The 20,219-nt window shown below is 37.4% G+C and overlaps 1 protein-coding gene across 1 annotated transcript; it reads right to left on the reverse strand.

Moving 5' to 3' along the window:
• Positions 1-174: 174 nt before the first annotated feature.
• On the reverse strand, positions 175-15,913 carry LOC139724399 (major facilitator superfamily domain-containing protein 10-like). The gene is made up of 14 exons (XM_071635544.1): positions 15,796-15,913; positions 13,918-14,133; positions 13,170-13,266; positions 10,635-10,738; positions 9,098-9,256; positions 7,885-8,076; positions 7,019-7,115; positions 6,460-6,571; positions 5,425-5,480; positions 4,792-4,844; positions 4,082-4,172; positions 3,280-3,327; positions 1,871-1,960; positions 175-665 (listed from the first exon to the last, which is right to left on the reverse strand). The coding sequence occupies exons 2-14, from the start codon at positions 14,119-14,121 to the stop codon at positions 562-564; spliced, it is 1,407 nt and encodes a 468-aa protein (XP_071491645.1). The 5' UTR covers positions 14,122-14,133; positions 15,796-15,913; the 3' UTR covers positions 175-561.
• Positions 15,914-20,219: the final 4,306 nt, after the last annotated feature.

The following is a 20,219-nucleotide window of genomic DNA, read 5'->3' on the forward strand; positions in this document are numbered from 1 at the left end:
AGTTGCCAGGACTGATGTTGAAACTTCCCATTCTGACAACCTGTCTTCATAATATTTTGTGTATTATCAGCCAAATATATACTTGTGGCATGCGATTTCTGAATATCACAGGTTTGTACTCATCTTCAAGAATATATATATATATATATTTTTTTCCAGTATTTAGTTCTCTGCAGAGTTTCACACTCTACCATCTTAATTCAATCATAACTCAAAATATTTCATAGAACTTTTTAGTCATTTCTAGGCAATGCCTGGTGCTTTTAAGCACCTGGGAATAAGAAGAACTGATACATTTCACATGCAGAGAAATTTAAATTTTGAGCAAACACCAACAACAACTATATTGTGAATCCCTTCGCAAGATCAATACTGCACAGGCGTCCCATTTTTTTGCACGGCTGTCAAAGTTTCACAAGATTCTACAATTAATGTAGGTATTTCAGGACAGCTCTCAGTGTAGGTACTCATCCTGATAGGATTGCCGGTGTGTTCTCATGGCCCCGCAAATTACTCCCTTCATGTTCTATTCTCTGCGGCTCTTTTCAGGTTCTCTACAAACTATTCCACCTTCTCTGGGACGACACGACTGAGGATGAAGAGGGGAAACACCATGAGGAGAGCCCCCCAGATGTAGCAGACAGCTGCACCGGCACCCCAGTAAACTGGAAGGGACACAGAATAAAGTAGAAGGGACTATGCAGAAACAAGTTTGCAACACACCAAACACATACATAAAAGCAAGAATGTGCAGAGCATGGATACTTCCCGTGTATTATATAGCACCACAAGTTCTATTTTTTTTTCTTTACATACAAAACCAAACTTTACCCAGATTTCACAAGTGTACAGAAAGCAGTGATAATGCGCATTAGTATTCATCAACTCTGGAAATAACATCATTGAAACCAAGCATTTCAGGTAAGGGGATTTTGATTGAATATGGAACTTGTGCTGCAATGATTATATAGAGTCATCTGAACATACCATTGACACAGGGTCACACACATACACATACACACACACACAAACAAAACAACAACAACAACAAGTACTCAACAAACAAACAACCCAGATGCAATTACTGGTACTCTGCCACATGTTTTTATAAAAGTGTAGAAATATAACTCATGGACAGTTAAAATGGCAGTAAATGACACTGAAGGTTTTTTCAAGAACATTGGAAGGACAAGTAGAAGCTATCTTTCTCATTCTCTCTCTTTTTTTAGCAAGTCCAACAAAAATGTCACAGGAAGTCACAGTTATCAGTACAGTGGTATAGCGGAGAAGACTCCCGACTCCCAATCGGAGGACCCGAGTTCGAATCCCGCCCAGTGCTTTCGTCATTGGACAAGATGTTTTACCCACTGTGTCCCTCTCGACCCAGGTGTCTAAATGGGGACCTGGCAACGCTAGGGTAATAATAATAGCAGGGCCCTCTGGTAGAACAGTGGCAACACTGAAGAGGCTACCCTGGGTCAGTGCCGTATATAAAGAGAGTCTGGCAAACTGCTAATTTGGACGCCATGTCGTTACCGCGCATATTACGCATAACAGGATTAGCGTTTACGCCCAGACGTAACAAAATAACCAAGCCAAATAAGGGGTAGTTAACAATGGGCACTGCGTATGAGCGCACTTCAGTAACGACATGGCGCCTGTAGATCACGGGACCAGCTTTTGACCAATCACAGGCTTCAAAACACATAAGCCAAAAACCGAGTTGGCCAGACTCTCTTTATATACGGCACTGCCCTGGGTAAATAAGACCTTATTATTATTATTATTATTATTAATGTATGATGCCTGTGAAATCATATCCGACGATCAGTTACCATGACAACATAGAAGATATTTTCTGCGAGCCTACCTGCTGATGCCACAGCTGGTCCTATGGCCCTAGACAGGGCCCCTAGCGACCTGAAAATACCCATAATGGTCCCTTTCTGGTCCTCAGAGCCTGTCAGAACAACACAGAGCTGACACAGTGAGCTACACAACCAAGATGATTCAGCGAATATACTTTGGCATGTTATATTGTTTGGTGTATAGTGAAAATGCAGGAAATGATATTAATGAACATATTCATGAGTTAAATAACTGTATAAAAGTGATATATATTAATAGTTTTGTATAGTTGTAAATGTCGAGTTAATGTATTATGTTGTAATGGTGTATATATTATTTAATATGTGTTAGTTTCAATCACATTCTGTGATTTGTCTGTGGTGTACCTGTAATGTATCTAATGTTTGTATTCTTGTGATATCCAATGAACGACAAATTTCCAGAGTGAACAATAATCAAATAATCAATCAATCAATCAATCAATCAATCAATCAATCAATCAGTCAGTCAATCAGTCAGTCGATCAATTGATCGATCAATCAATCAATCAATCAATCAATCAATCAATCAATCAATCAATCTATCTATCAACTTTCTCCATTCTCATCTTTCAAGAAAGATAGATCCAGATAGTGGTATTTTGTGAAAATTTTGAAACATAACTGACTTTTGGGGTTCAGTCAAACACTTTATAGGAGATAGATTCTGACGTATTTCGATACAGTTATTTCAGGCCACGCTTTTCTTGGCTGTTCTATGGCCTGAGGGGTGAATCACCCGCCATCAGAAAATAAAGCTCCTAGAATCCTAATTTATGGTGCAAATATTCTTCGTAGCACTCCTAACAATGTACTTGAGAAAAAAAAAATCTGGCATCAAAACTAATTTCCTATGTATTCTATCGTTTTATAAATTTCCTATGTATTTCCCTGTTTTTTTACATTTTCTTTTTGTTATTTTTTTGTAAAATTTATAACAGAACATTTTTCAAGCATATTTATACTAAAGTGAATTGATTTTAGCCAATGACAGAGAAAATATTCATATCTTGGTACACAAAATCATCTTTTTCAACTATTTTTGGTCTGACGAGCATGCGTAAAAGGTTGTGCAGCATCCTAATGATATGCCCAATTTTCACAAAATTGGTGTCATAAGATCTGCAAGACTTGCAAGTTTAAAGTCACAAGCGGCACCATCAAAAAATTTAGTGTGGTGGAATGGTTGTGGAAAGTGTCAAGGGGGGGGGGGGGAGGGGGTCAATGTAAACTGGTGACGTCAGCCGTGCACTACTGTACATTCATTTTTGCTCACACAAAATTACACGCCTCAAACGCCTAAAGTTTCCAGTGGAACTTAACGGCACGTCACGTGATGAGCAATGGACCAATCAGATATCTAGAATCTTTTTACGTGTTGTATAATACTCACCAAACATCGTGACTATTGTTGTCATGCAAGGCACTACACTCCCAGATGCTGAGTTTAGGAAAATATATGAAACAAAAAGGCAAAATAATCTTTTAAATCTCAATCATGATAAACGTTGCAACCATTTATGACATTTGTCTTACGCTTAAATATAAAAAAACTAGGCAGAGAAAAAGGCACTGACATTCTGTAACCAATTTCCTTGGGCCCTTTCACACATACACACACAAAACATATTGGTTTTTTTTTATCGTCATGCAAAATAGATCGTATTTGCCCACGTTCACACATGGCCAGAAAACCTCATTTAGTAGCAAGAGAAGCTCTTAAATCTCTAAACTGCTCACGCTGAAACAATGACCTGAGCAAGACCCTAGGCACCCTCATCATGGGATTTTAATAAATGATGGAATTTATTTATTTATTTATTTTATTTATTTATTCATTTATTTATTTATTTATTCATTTAATTTGAGGACAGTTCACAGACACTGCATGAGGCAAAAATAAAATTGGACTGACTGATATCTCCTTATATTTTAGGCTTTATTGCAAATTTTTTTTTATGGTAGGATGTTTTATGATACAACAGACCTACACATATGCATCAAATGTGATATCTTGGAACAATTTTTTTAATCACTGCTCCCAAAGGTAAATAGGACCTTTAATTTACAATTCAGTCATGAAACAGCATTCCTGATCTCTATTTTAAGCTTACTTTGTATAGACCACATCAAACGGTCTTTGTTTCTCTCGAGTTACTTCTGTGTCATAGTAATTCCTCACAGTGTATACTTACCTAATGAAAACAGTGATAGACCAAAATAATACAGCATTGGGCCTGAAGCAAAGGCTATAACCACAAAGGCTGGGATCAGTAGCAGCATACCCTGTACGAATATTATGGTAGAATGCACAGTTGCTAAATGTCACACTACATAAGTGGATCACAGTGTATACATCAATATCACTCTAAATATGACTCTGAAAAAACAAAGCAAAATATAATATATCTATAAAACTAGAAGAGATATCGTTTCTTTGTGGATGATGTAGTAGCAAATTCTTTCAGTACAACACACTTACTTTTGGTCAAATAGGATGTGCCTGTTTGAAAAATTCGTGAATACACTAAGGCAGTAACTTTCAATTCTCCCTGGGCCTTGCACTACATTAGATAGTATATTGTAACACATAATCATTTCCCTCTCACAAAGACTGAATTGATCACCATAGAAACTCCCCTCATCACCCTCAGTGTCAACTTTTTAAAATAGATGGTTTTCAAAAAGAATCACACAAAAATCATATATCTCTTTTCAGCTATTAATCTTTATGATTTTACTATGTGTGGCACATCAATCAGTATCAAATTGGAAATGCATGGTACAAATCACAGTTTGTCATCATTCTAAATAGTAGACTGAATTGAAAACAACAATTCAATCCCCCCCCCCCCCAAAAAAAAAAAAAAAAAAATGGAAAATGTAATGAAATCTCTGTGCTTACCATCAAAGCAACCCTTTTTTCTTTTCCTGGCTTTATCCTACGTACATAACCACCTGTGGAAAAAGTTAAAATGTGATAAATCAAGTGATAGAAAATTCTTGAACTTTGCATTGAAAATCGTATCACATAAAATATATATTTGTTCTCCTTTGTTTTTGTTTTCCAATGAGATAGAGAGAGATCCATTCATCCCGTCTTCTGTATTTGACATTAATCACATCTTGCGTACAATAGAGAAGATGTCCTCCTTTTTGCATACTTGCTGTCTTGAAAAGTAGTGAGAAGACATCCTTCAAAACTCTGGTTTTTCTTACCAAAAAAAAAAAAGAGCAAAACAAAACAACAAAAATACAACACTTCACCACTTGAAAGGAAAGAGATTAAACTACAGTGTACACAGATACACAAATGCATTGTAACCAGCTCTGAAGAACAGTGTCTCACCAATGTTTGTCACCAAGGCAACAACAGCTGCTCATTAGACTGACAAATGCCTCTTTTTTTTTCCTCCTTTTTTTTTTACCCCATTGACTGGACAAACAGCAACAAAGGAAGAGGTATTTCCAGGAAATCCTTAAATCCCATGATCAGACATCATGGGACAAGAAAGAGAGTGAAGCCAATTGTTCTCACCTTGTACCATTGCCATTATGAGACCCATGAAGACAAACATTTTGCCTTGTTGCATGCTGCAATAGACAAACAGACAAACAAATTAATCAAACAAAGTCATATAAAGAAATCAGTGAAAGAAGAGTTACCTCACTGGGGAATGTTGATTTTGAATGATACAGTACTCTCCGTTTAATCGGGTATCGCTTAAACGGGTACTCCGTTTAATTGGGTAGAAATGTCAGAATCAGTTCCAATGCACATCAAAATTACCTGATAATTGGGTTGCCTCTCCGCATAAATGGGTAAATAATTTTCTTCAAATCTACTTTCTACCCACATCTTATCACAGATACAACACTTTAAGAAATCATGAATGTCAAATTTTCTACGTTAGCGAGGAGTCTATAGTCAAACCACAAAGTTTTATGAAGACATATTTGTCCATAAAAAGAGTGTAAATTATTGCTCCTGACTGAGCAAGTGTAAGGTTTGTATAATGTGCCGTGCAAGCACGCGTGTTAAGCATACAGTGTAGGTGTTTGGTGCAGTGTACAATGCATGTACATACACATTCTGTGTGTCAAATGTGAATGAGACGTGTTCTTCTGTTAATCGGGTACTCCGCTTAATCGGGTAAGAAACGCTCTGCCTGAGCCTACCCGATTATGCGGAGAGTACTGTATCAAGAAAGTCAAAGCAATGGGTACCACAAGGTGTTGAGCAAAGACAAGAATTCATTTAGAAAGTTATCATGTTATCATATATGTTAGTCAGTGTACCATGGTGCTCAAAGGGGATTTTAAAATACATTCAGGTACCTATTTGTTGTCTTGAAGTGTTCATGAGATTGAAATGTTGAATTCCTACGTTTCACATCCCATTCTGATTTTCACTGGATTATTTCATCATTTCACCCAAAAACATCAAAAGTCAAAATCTTAATAAAGAACATTAATTTCACTTCTGTTGGACTGCACTGTCCTCCTTCAACATATGAGACCTTCTATACATCCTAGATTTACCACTCACACCAGCTGTGTTGTGTAGAGTTACCTGGTGTACTGGAATCGTATATGAACCAGGAAAGTTAGGGTGAACTCCAGTCCAGAGAACAGGAAGAGGTAGATGAAGTAGCACAGTCCTATCTGCCGCAACATCTGCAGTTCTGATGGAGATTCAAAAGAAAATTGGGCCTCAGTTGACATCCATTCACTATAAAGTCTTCTTGATTTGGTCAGGGATTTGAGCTAGGCACCTGTCTTAAAAAAGACATCATTTCACCAACAATGGTAGACAGCATCATTGCATATGATCCTGCTGATTCTTTTATTCATTCAGTTAAGTAGCTAGTCTTTATGTGATATTAACCATATCAAAAGTTGCAAGAACAAATACTTAGAAAAATAATAACTACGCTACTGTCTAATATTTACAAACCATAAGCAAATGATTTTTCATAAAAAGATTTAACAAAATTGTAACTGATACTGTAAGGAAGCTTGTATATAACTTACTGTGCTACTGCAACTTGTGCTACATGTAAACATAATGGACTTATAAGTACTATCATATCGAGATGAAGCCTTGTTGTTATCAGTTTTACAACAATTACCTTTGGAAGTAGCATTCCTGACTGCTGAGAACCGGAACAGACTAACTGGGTTGACTAGATTCTGGGTCTCTTGAATGCTATTGAAAAATGATGATGCCTGAAAAGACGCAGAGAACACAATACATGTTTGACACACACAATACAGGTATAACTTGGAGCAGCAGTATAACTAGAAGGAGTAGTAATAGAATTAGTAGAAGTAGTGGTAGTAGCAGTAGTAGCAGTAGTAGTAGTAGCAGCAGCAGCAGTAGTAGTAGAAGTAGTAGAGATAGAAGTAGTAGAAGAAGCAGCTGTGGCAGTAGAAGCAGCAGCAGAAGTAGTAGTAGTAGTAGTAGAAGTAGTAGAAGTAGTAGTAGTAGTAGTAGTAGTAGTAGTAGTGTGGTAGTATTAGCAGCAGTAGTAGTAGTAATAGTGGTAGTAGTAGTGTAGTAGTAGTAGTGTGGTAGTATTAGTCATTGTCGTCATTGTAGTAGTAGTAGTAGTAGTAGTAGTAGTAGTAGTAGTAGTAGTAGTAGTGGTGGTAGTAGCAGTAGTGGTGGTAGTAGTTGTAGTTTTGATAATAAAAGTAAAATTTGTAGTGTCAGTTGAGGTATCAACGCAGAAGTACCAGGTACAAGTAGTAATTGTAATAGTGGAAGTGTTAATAGTTGTTGTTGTAGTAGTATCCATAAACTGTAAAAGGTATTTCAATTTCTTTACAGGAAGTCTCAAAATGATTTGAAATCAGTCTCCTAGAAGATCACAAAATACAAGAGCAGGGGGAAACAATAATTTCATCAATATCTAGCAACACCATTTAAAAGGAGCAGCAGTATGGTCACCACAATGGATCAACATTACTGTCACCATTCTGCATATTTCATTACCCGTTTCTCCGCTGGCAGTGTCTCGCTAAGGAAGGCATATACAAAGAGAAAATCTGCAATGGCCAATGACAAGGCTAGCAAAGCAGGCGTGGCCAGGTACGACCCCTCCGAGAAGACTCCACCACGGGCAAAGTAGGCTCCGATCATGGGACCAACGATGAAACCCACAGAGAATGCTAATCCTATCAAGGCCTGGATGATAACACGTAAAGCAAAAGATTGCTCAACAACAGTTTGACCAAAGATTGTAAAGCAATAGTTTCACATAACAATTACTGCATTCGCCAAATATTTTGTGAGGTTTTTATTTTCGTGAATTTTGCAAGCCTGGTGATATTTGCAAAATTAAAGACATGCACAAGTATTGACTCTGATCCTGAAATGTATGTGACGTGCATGATTACACTTCTTCATTCAGTACTGTACTACAAGGTTGCAAATCTAACCACTCGCGCGAAACTGTTAGGATGTCCTAATTTGCAAAAATCAGAATAGCTAAATATGTAGTGTGTACAGTAGCTTGGTGATTTAAATTGAAATAATGTCATATGAATAACAATCTTGAAGACAAACACTGTTTCTTGGAAAAGCAAATTTACAGGTCAGTCTGTCATACTCCTCATATTCCTTATACCTCCTTATACTTATAACATTTGACAGAGAGCACAATACAACTCTGCTTGTCAGCTCAGTTGATCAATTATTTTGGGTTTTAATCATTCTCCTTCCACCATCTTCAATGCAAACCAGCGCTTCTTTCTGCAAATTGTATGAAACCATTCACAGAAGAACCAGTGTTGAAATACAGAATGAATAGAATATTGTGTGAGCGTTCATATAAATATGTGTATGGTATTGCTCCAATGAAATATCTGCACACTAAACCAAATATAAAACCTACCCACAAGCATAACCCTAACCCTAATCCCAATACTCATATCAAACTAAATCAAAAACCCTATCACAATCCTAACCCTTGGTCCTTAGAGAAAATAAAACTGGAGCAACTGTCATAGGAGCAAATGTCGTGTCAGTGACACCACACACCAGATATGTGTACTGAAAAAATAAAGGACATGGCTGTATGGATTTTTTTTCTTCTAAATACACACACTTATCTATAAGCAAATACACATAAAAATCTTAATCACAAGACCCCATTGCCCTTACGACTATATATAAACAAAAATCTGATCAAGATCTGTGCTCTTACCATCCCCTTTCCACGTCTCTCCCTAGACGACACGTCGGTGACGATCGTTGTGCTGAGACTGACATTACCCTTGCTGATTCCACCCACGATCCGCGCCAAAACAAACAGGCCAAAGTTGTGAGACACAGCCCACAGTGCGTAAGATGAAGCAATGCCCACCTGCAAAGACAGATGACAGAATGCAAGGAATCGAATAAAAGTTAATGCATCTCTCCATCAAAACAAACAAATAAACAAAGCTAATCAAACTTGCAATAATCCCATTGACGCATTTTTAGTCAAGTCTTATCGGTTTCATATGTGGGAGACACATTTTCAAATCCAAAGTTTTAACAGGGAGAACTCTCCCCTCCAACTTTAGTAATACTACACGTGCAAGCATTACATAGTCTTGAATATGGGATGGGTAGACAGTGAGCCAAATGATACCTACAGTTTCAGCAGTTTTCTGATATATTTATAAACTGAAAGAAAGATACATCTTACCCGGCTTAGGCAAGTTTAGGCAAGCTCACGAGCAGACGACTTTAAAGAATTCACTCAAACCAAGAGTGGTTGCCTTCCCAGTATCAAAGTTTTTAAATTCTACATATCTCAATTCAGGTGATGCCTGCACATTATTCATGCAAAATGTTTGCATCCCAAAATGTGTCATATATTTCGATAAGAATAATCACTCCTCTCCACAGAACCAAATAATCAAATGAACTTCTCAGACTAAATTCACATCTAGCATATTTTGAATAACATCTCAATGTAGCTCAAACCAAAGACATGAATTCTGAAACTTAACAATGTTTCCTTAACATATTGTGATATATTTTCTGTTAGAATCTCTTCTTTCTATAATGACTTCAAGAGCAAAAAATGGATTCAATGTACAAGGGACGATGCACAGAAGATGTGAATTAAAAAACAAACAAACACACATTCTTATGCATCGATATCATGGGACGGAATATAGTGGCATAAGATATACAACAGAATATCTAAAAGGGGGAAGTTTGTATGATGATGTATCGAGACAGCAAAAAAGGCATACATTTGCATTCATTTTGCACCATATGATATTGCAAACTTCTTTTGTTTCTTACAAACCGAACAAGAACAGCTGTACTTTACACATTCTTTTCTGAATATAACAAACCATTCAAACACACACAGTTAGTGTGCATGGGTCAATAGTTCTCACCCCTTTCCAAGGACATGCATTCTGATTCTCTCTCTCTCTTCCATCAAAGAATTTGAATTCTCATTGATTTCTCAAAGTTTCCACAAAGAAAAAAAATATATAATATTGAACTTGGGCATACCACCTGCTGACAGTGCATTATTTGTGCTGAAATACATTGTGTCATATATTTTGGATAATAATAACAATAATAATAGTAATAATAACACAATCAAACAGGTGTTGTCTTTACTTCTTTACTTGGTAATTATCTATCTGTTCATCTATCCATCCATCTATCTATATCTTTGTCTCTATTGTGCCTATCTATTAATTTATCTATGGATTTATCATGAAATTATTTACCATTGTGATGAGCATGACTGGCCGTCTGCCATAGACATCGGACGCAGCACCTATCATGGGACTGGTCAGGAATTGCAAAAGAGAAAACAAGGACCCCAGAATGCCTGCAGGGAAGACAAAACAATCAACAAAACCATGAACACTGGGCTTAGATTCAAGTTTCAACACAGAGAGAAAATACAAGCAAGAAAATACCTGGTATAAAAAATGTAACATGGCAGTTCAGAATCTAATGCGTATTGAAAATGACAAGATAACTTCTTACTCACTGTTAGTGAGTATTGTTAATGATGAAGAAGACTCTAATCAAATGGTTGGTTGAGAGCATACCAGCGACAAGGCATTTATGATTTAGCCAAATATATAATGTTGCTTATGGCTGATCATAAGTAAAGTATGATGACTTGACATTAGCACTTTCATGTCATTAGCGACAGGGCAAGATTTTGTTTTATTCACTTGCAATGAGGGTAATTTATTAAATAACATTGATCTGCTTGATCATTTTACAAAGCAAATAAAACACATTGTTTTGTTCAGGCATTAGTATAATTACCAACACTCGTACCTTTGAAATGGTCCAAACACCTTTGCCTATCGCCTCGCGTGTATTTAGACTGTTCTAAAGGTAACTTGTGTAGGTAATTCTTACTGATGCCCTCATTGATGTGAACTATTTGTACTACACTACAAACCACACACCACTGAAGAGTTAAAAAACCTGTCAGGAAATTAACGATCTAGAAGAGTGTCCTTCAATGAAATCAGAGAGCAACTGATCAGAGATTGTTTGAGCAAAATCATAAGAAGCATTTCAAAAAGTGTTGGTAGTTTAAGCATCAGAAGGCCAACTATCACAGAAAGCTATGAGGTCTCTGAAAAAAAAGGTTCCCACGGTCATTTGACCACTGTCGGTTTGAAAATCCTGATCTCTTATGTGCCCACAAATACAAACATTAAAGCAATTATGTGGGAGTCTTTTTTTATCCTCTTTCTCTTATTTCTATTTGTGCACTCCAATACCACATCTAGGCAATCTCTTTCTCTCTCTCTCTCTTATACTTATTATTTACTACAGTGAATTTCTCAAGCCTTCAAGACAAAGCAAACAAACAAACAAATACACACACACACACACACACACACACACACACACACACACACACAAGAAAGACAGATTTGTACTTGTGCCACAGTTATGTGTAATCACCCTGATTCTAAAAGCATGCAATTCATCGGTTTGTTACGTTGGCATATCATGCAGTTCTCTGCACTAACAAAGTAGAGCAAAGAACTCAGAAAACTAAAACCAGTGCTTCAACAAGCTCTGATTGTTACCAGTTCTTATCCATTGTGTACACAAATGCAGGCAGGGTCATCTCAGGGTTTTACACAATTGTTTCCTATACCAAATCTGCAACTGTAAATAGACCTGGTCACCAGCTATCATGTCTATCTGTCCCTGACCCAGCATAGCCACAAAAGCTTACTGTCTTGTGTCACTGCCTGACACTGACAATGGGGCCATTCTCATTGCAAAAAAGAAAAAGAGAAAAAGAGTGAAATAAAACTAAATATAAAATAATATGAAATATAACTGCTATGTCCATCATTACAGTTTACCCTGTAACAACAACAACAACAAAATCAGAAACAGCCTCAGTTTTTGCCATATTAATATGCATGCATACTCGGCTCAACAGTCTGCTGTATGCAAATATGACTATGACATATCCAAGGCCTGGGCAGCCTGTTGCATGTTTGGTGTAAGACCTCAGGAAGGATTCCAGACAGCGAGTAGAAGCTATGCATGCCACAATATCACAATTTATCTTTGGTTGGTGTTTCTCGTTTGCAAACTGCTACAGCACAAACTTTACGTGAAGTTAGAAAAATCAACAAGTCCATCAGAAATATTTCCGATGTTTTGGCTGGCGTTTGCCACAGTTTCATCCAAATGTCCCAAGTTTTCTAATTTCACAATTTTGTTTCACTGGAAGTGTGATTAGCCCTAATCATGGCATATAAGGATACACAGATAGGAGTTATAAAAGAGCCTTGTGATACATGTGTGTGTAACCAGACAATGGCTTCCTGTCAAGATTTCCTTTCAAAATTTCCCTTTCGAAACAAGCAAGAGATGAAACTCTTTGAGGTTGCAAACTCTGGACCTATCCCTCATTCTTATCAATAACTGCAAATATATTTCCTGTACTCATTGTTTGACTTAACAAATATGATGCGCTAGTCTTGTAAAACACAAGACCACTCATACAGCCAGACTTCATGACTCCACTTTAACATTTTTACTGCAAGTTTACAATAAAGCAAGTCAATGCAAGGATCAGTTGTACCTACAACACATACAAACAACAATAACTAAAATATAAACTATGATCTAATACATTGTATGTATACAAACATGGAGTTTAAAGGGCATCATTTTGGGTTTAATACTGAGTATCAATGTAAAGCCCTGATTAACCGAACACATGGCTAATTATGCATAATGCAATGTGTATCCAGAATATTTACCTCCAAACAAGACAGAGTTGTACTTTTCGATGTTGGGGATGTGCAGGACTTCCCTAAACTGATTCACGCTCTGTTGCAAAGTGGAATACAAGCCTCCCTGTGCAAAACATGATACAGAAATAGAAAGCAATATAAATTTAAGCACATGAAAGTGGATCTAAATCTTCAATTAACAACAATTTGAACACATATCAACTTTTCTCCCTTTTGTTTTTCTTATTTTTATATTTTTTTTTTATATCAAGCTAACATCTGAAAATCTAATATCTAATTCTGCTCATCATGGAGAGTGGATTGCAAATCTTTATTACACAACTTATGTAAATTAGATGAGGTGATAATGTCACGGCTTCACAAGTCTCGCAATGACTGACACAAAGCCTCATAAAAATGTAATTTCTATGACATGAAGTCATGAAGGAAAAGTCAATAAAGTTTGTCATGTTGCAATAACCATACAATGGTCACATGTGAAACTAACAATGCTTGATAACCCTTTCACGAAAGTATTTCACATGTTATCATGATGAAACTTCTGCCATTATGGTTATCTGTTTATATTCTACGTATCAAAGTCAATCCAAACATGGTGTGGGACTGCAATTTAAATCCTTTTCAGAGGGGTAAAGTAGATTATCCCATCATTCATTAATTGATGTATCTGCAAACTAATTTGCCAGGTGCATCACAGACACACACTCATACATGAGAGAGACAAGCAGAAATGCCTGATTTGTCATCAAAGTACCTGACTCTGTTGGCCGTAGTAATCAAGCAGCGATGGGAAGAGGGGAAGAATCATGGTAAAGGCCAGAAGATCCAGGATCAAGGAGACAAAGATGATCAGGAATGTTCGATTGGTTGTGTGCGCCGGCATCGTTGATTCCTGACTTGGCCTCGCAGCGTGGCCATCTGTTTCCGAGTTGTATGTCTTCTGTCTTGTGGACACCATGCTTGTTGTTGTCTGCAGTGCAAAGCACAAATGTATGGAAACATAAGTCACAGGCATTCGAAGCTTAGAATACTGTCAAATTTGGAAACTACCATTCTCCAGTTGCTCCCCAGCACAGCAAATAGACAGAAAAGCAGACAGGCAGACAGACAGACAGACACACACACAGAAATCATTGCTACATTCAAGCACAGAGTTTGGGGGATTTTGTTCCACTATTTGCAACATACTTAGAGGGGCCCTGAAATCCAAATGCATGTTGATTAGTGTTGATTTATGATACCCTCAACATCACTTTTGCGGTAAAACAAGTATCTAGAAACATTCCATATATTTTGAACAATTTTTTCTTCTATTTTTCTTCAGATTACTTGGGAACGCCCACAAAATATCCTTCCAAACCAATCAATATTAATATTCTTGAGATGAACTCATCTGTCAATCATTGCTAAAGTACTGAAATGTTTAACAAAAGACATTGGAATGCACCTTCCTCTCGACTCAGCATAACTTGCATATTTCTGTCATATTAATGTGACTAACAAAAGACATGGCGAGGGAACACAAGGACACAAGATTGCTAGGGTTGATATACACACACACACACACACACACACACACACACACACAACACACGTTACACAAACATACACACTTCATGCTAGCCCAGTTGACCTTTGATATTAGATATCTGATCCGAGTTCATTTGTTCAATGAACTGATACCAATACAGTATCACATTTTTTTTTTCTTGACAATCTACTTCAAATGCAGGTTTGATTTACAATTTAATGAAAAGTAATAACGACGATTTCAAGAGATGAAAAAACAATACACTTTCGGACTAAAAGTGGTATACGGGTAAAGTACATGAATGGGTAAATGCAACTCAAATATAAACACCTCATTTGCGATTCAACATAAATTCTGAAAAAATAAAAATCATGTTTAAATTATTTACATGATATGCAACATTATTCATGATATCTAATAAGAAATGGTCCCCACATTTTACACAGCATCATGTCAATTTCACTTTTCTGGGCATGTCACCTAACAGGGTATCTAGCCCTAGGTCTAAATACATGAAATGGCAATATTTTATGCTGGAAAGACAACCTTATGGAAGTCAGCCAGGATAAGGAACAAGCTTACTTGCAGACTAGCAGTGGTACAGTGGTAGTTTAGTACAATAGTAGTACTATTGACCATTTAAGTGTCCCAGTCACCTTTTCACAATACTCCACACTTTGCACTTGTTTGAACTTTCAGCTAGTTTCAAGTTTCAATTCAATTCCTCTTCAAAAGATTTTATTAAAGAGAATTATGTTTTTCGAACAGAACACAGCCCTTCTTCAAAATGTATGGCCAAGGCAGCAGCCGGTCCACAGATGCAGATCTTAACCCATGCGCATGGTCTCACTGCTAGCTCATGATCAATGAGCTACGAGTATATTCCATTATTGGGCATTCATCCTTCATGCGTCTACTTTCCTAATATCGACGAGGACGTGAGTTACAATACCGGCGGAAACAAACGGGGTCATCATACGCACGTTCCGCCCTACGGGTTCTACCTGCTGACATGTATTTGGATGGGTGATCTTACTCGACTTCCTGATCGAAGTAACTTAGTTAGGCCTAGAGAAAATTGACATACATTTCGTCCCATACCTGTGTGCAGCACGAAGAAGGTGATGCCGCTTGTCAATCAACAAAAAAGGGCACAGCTGGCTTACAATCAATCGGTAATGGACACACCAATTACTGGTCACAAACTACAGCTTTATGAGCAGCAACAGTGGATCCGGGTTCAGTCCTTGCATGCCGCGAACTCGCTCCACCGTGCCGCTATTAGCTATGCACTGCACAGTGACTCTCCAGCTAGCTAGCTAGCTCAATGATACTGTAAACAACGGCACCGGCTTCGCTCTGCATGTGCATCATCAATCGTGCATGTGATCGTGGATCGTGCACACTACACACGTACAGATTTAGCAGACGCACTCTATCAATGGTATCCCTGAAAGGGCAAATTAACGATCCATTCGCACTTGATCCCTGCATGCCGCTTGGCATATATATATAACATACATTCATAAACTCTTTGTCATTCTATAAATTAATGGTATAGTATTGGTGGAGATGAGGATTGGGCTTTTAACTTTTTGCGAGATACCAAGAAACAACTTATGAAATAGTACAGAGCATACCATTCTAAGAGGAATTCAAAGGTTATTTGATGAAAATCGGTTTTGGAATGGCTGAGACATCCAAAAACAAAGTAAAACAACGTGATCGTAAAAGGTGAGTCCCACCTTTTATTACGATCGCTCTGCTTTGGATATCTCAGCTATTTCAAAGCCAATTCTTATCAAATAAGCGTTGAATTCGTCTTGGAATTACATTTTCTTTCATATTTCATGAGAAGTTTTTCATTACCTCATCAAAAATGTTAGAAATAAGAAAAGAGAAGTTCGGTCTCAACCAAAATACGATCCAGTGCACAGTGGAGGCTCTGCATGATATTGTGGATTCTAAGGTACTGGATTCTGAGGCGTTAGGAGGAGTAACACTTTTTTTACGGGGTGCAGCCTCGAAGAAAATACTAATCCTGTCACCTGGAATGGAATATAATTCAGTACTAACTGGTGTAACTTCGAAACAGTGAATGATAGTTTGCTTTAGGCCTAGGCCTGTGGATCATCCATAATTCCAACGTATTAAAAAAAAGTACTGGGCCTAAAACGTTTTTCACTTACCATCAGTGTCATTTTAATTGATTTACATGAATTTACAGCATTTACAGAATTTGGGCAGTGTTTTTCTGCCAATGCTTATATTGTTTTATAGCTTTTCAGGTTTAAATAAAACATGAAAAATTTATGCATGCCTAAATACCTTAAACTGTGACAGTTTGCCTTATAGGGGAAAGTGGGGAGAAGTGGGACAAAATTGTGATTTGATGAAATTTCCTGCTATAACTTTTCTGGTACTTATATGGGGCTCTCATGTCTCGGACCGACAGACTACTGATGCTAGGCCACATGATGGGTTGTTACTTCATATTCCTAAAAGTCTCATATTTGTGGTATCTAAAAAAAAAAAGGGCTTCTGATCGGGGTGAAGTGGGCCACCCCATGGGAGAAGTGGGACATTGGTTGGGGTGAAGTGGGACAAGCAATAACTATGCCTATAGGCTAGACAATATTACAAGCATGTCATATAATAATGTGCGTGTGTGTGTGTGTGTGTGTGTGTGTGTGTGTGTGAATATTTACACATAAAGAGTTTCATCGCAAAACGTGATATATGGTCCATCAGAGACAGTTGCATTAAAAGCATCCAGAATTTAAAGAAAGTAATAAGAAAATTTTTGATATTTTTATCATAACTTTGAATACAGGGAGAAGTGGGACAGTGATGCTGTCCAGGTTCATCCCAGCACCCCCAAAAAGTCAAATTGGCGACTAACATCACAATTTAGCTAATTTTTGCAAAATCTTTTAATGCAAATTACTGGAACTCATAAGGCCTATATAGCATGCTAAGTGCCTGCTAAAGCCGTACGATGAATTTAGAAAGCACTTCAAACTGAATGTAAAAGACTACAAAAAGTGTCCGAAAAAAATATTTCAAAATTAAACTTTCCCGCAGAGTTGGTGCAGAGCAATATTATTACCATAATTATTATGCTTGTACTCTGATGCCAAATGCATAACAGGTGACAAGACTTGAAAGCTGCAATGATTATAGTTCAAAACTTTTTGAGATATGAGAGGTGTCCCACTTTTCCCGCATCCCAGTTCATCCAACTCTCCCCTATTGAACTTTCTCATTCCTCTGACATATACCGTCAGAATTAAAACAGCTTGTAAAGCTCGACTTTCAAACACAATACGTTCATAATACACGACTTTGGCAGCTGCTCGAGGCAAAAGGCCCTACATAAATATCTCCAATACGGAGAACTATGGTCCCTGAAACATTTTGACGACCAGCTATAATAGACTACATAATTATCTACGCTATACTAGCGATATAATACTCTTGCGACAAAGAAAGAGTGTGATATCGATATTGTCAATAATTGATGTATATGTATATATATATATATATATATATATATATATATATATATATATATAGTGAAAGTGGAAGATCAACCAGGGAGAAAAGATTAGAAAGGAAAGAAACATATGAATATGATTGAAATGAAATGATACAATGAAATTTTGCAATGAAAAATTAGATTATATGTGATCAAATTATGTAACAGTGAAAAAAGGGAACACATGTAAAAATGTGATGTGAACTACATGTAGATCTACAAACTTGTTTATGTTATCTGAACTCGAGCGTTCAGAGTGCGAACTTGTGTGCCAATTGATAAAAATGATTTTGCCATTTGGGACGAAATTGAACGGCCATCATGCAGCTGACGTAGAATAATGAATGCCAATTTTGAGTCTTTATTAAATTGATCTATTTTTTTTTCTCTAAATGGAATAAATTCACAAGGAATGATTTGGAACGAAATTGGATGCTCAAAGAATTAAAAATGAACTGTGTATAAGAGTAGACCGTTTACGAAGATCGCTTGAACACGAGTGTCTCTTCATTAATTTGAATGCAAATCTGATGAAAGCGGGAAAACCTTCATTATCGTGCATGTCAACTGCTTGTTCTTCTGGGGCCCGTTGCATAAAACTTACCGTTGAATTTCAATGGTAACTACCGTCAAAATTAGGCATCACAGCCAATCAGCATCAAGGATTCTAAAATTTACCGCTAATTTGAAGACTTACCGCTGGAAAGGAGCAGTAAGTCCAGCGGTAAGGGTTTTATGCAACAGGGCCCTGGAAATAGTGTAATGTATGGTACACGCTAATATTTCGTATCATATTTTGGATATTAAAAAAATAATTTTCTAATGATTGGTTGAAAGATCTTCACGTGATGTCAATATGTATTTCAACTATTTCAGAATGTTAGCCTGTTTGACACTCTATGGTACACTACATTAATATGGAAAATGACGTCGCTGTTTATGACGGCGTTTTTTCAAATGGTGCACTTTATGTGAATTGATGTCACAGAGCAATTGTGACATCACAAAGTAATTTTGATATCGCGCGCTGTTGCGTGCGGTCGCCTTGTGAAATCGCGCGCTGCTTCGTACGGCCAGGGAGGTGGAAGCTCTCTTCCACCTCCCTGGTACGGCCAATCTTTGAAATGTAACAAAGCAGTTGTGACATCACAAAGCAATTCTGACATCGCACGATGCTTCGTACAGAATGTAATATTTTTAATACTAGCAAAGCAATTGTGACATCACAAAGCCATTCTGACAAGTCATCGCATCCACCACACAACTTCTCTCCTCATATATTTTCCCCTTCTTGTGTTTAAATTTTTGATCCCAAACATAAATAAAAAAACTCTCCGAATTTCTAGTTTCTGGCTAAAACCATGGGCCTCGGTGCCTCCAAAAGTACTGCTCGCTGGAATCAGGGCTGCACCCCTCAGTGAGTAGCGCTATTTTGGAGTCACATCTGCCCAAGTTTTAACCAGAAACTCTTAAGGCAACGTAATAAAGAGAGAGAGAGGGAGAGAGAGGGAGAGAGAGAGAGAGAGAGGGAGAGAGAGAGAGAGAGAGAGAGAAATAGATTCACTAGATCTAGTGTGAATTCATCAAGTGATAAGCAAAAACTCTCGAAATTTTGTGAGATCATCAGGACTGTTTCAGTTTCAATGATTTCCTTTTTTATAATAGTTTGTTTCAAGTGGATATGCCCATTCAAGGCGGCCCCCTTATACCCCAAATTCATAGCAAATTTTCATGATTTTATTCAATTTCATTTTCTGCCAAAAAACCGGGAGCTGGATTTTGACCGAACATGGCATGAGGAATCATCAATGAAGGGAGGAGATCATATTATAGTTTGTACAAAAAACGTTCATGATCGTGGTGCCCTGGAGGCCCTATGGGCTAGACCCAAATGCCCAAACAGGAGGGTGCCACAAAAGAGGCCAGCAGCCGTGATCTCCACATCTCAAGATTTATTAAAGCAGAATATAATTATCATGACAATATT

Source organism: Diadema antillarum, unplaced genomic scaffold, assembly GCF_040938485.1.
Source record: "Diadema antillarum isolate AM-2024a unplaced genomic scaffold, OU_Dant_1.0 scf00000212, whole genome shotgun sequence".
NCBI classification, from domain to species: domain Eukaryota; kingdom Metazoa; phylum Echinodermata; class Echinoidea; order Diadematoida; family Diadematidae; genus Diadema; species Diadema antillarum.

What these genes read in the sequence shown, in the direction of transcription:
- LOC139724399 (XM_071635544.1), bottom strand. Translation starts at nt 14,121, where the DNA reads ATGGTGTCCACAAGACAGAAGACATACAACTCGGAAACAGATGGCCAC. An exon ending in ACTACGGCCAACAGAGTCAG is followed by an intron (nt 13,267 to 13,917) that starts GTACTTTGATGA and finishes TGTTTTGCACAG; the next exon opens with GGAGGCTTGTATTCCACTTT. An exon ending in TCTATCACTGTTTTCATTAG is followed by an intron (nt 3,328 to 4,081) that starts GTAAGTATACAC and finishes TCCTAAACTCAG; the next exon opens with CATCTGGGAGTGTAGTGCCT.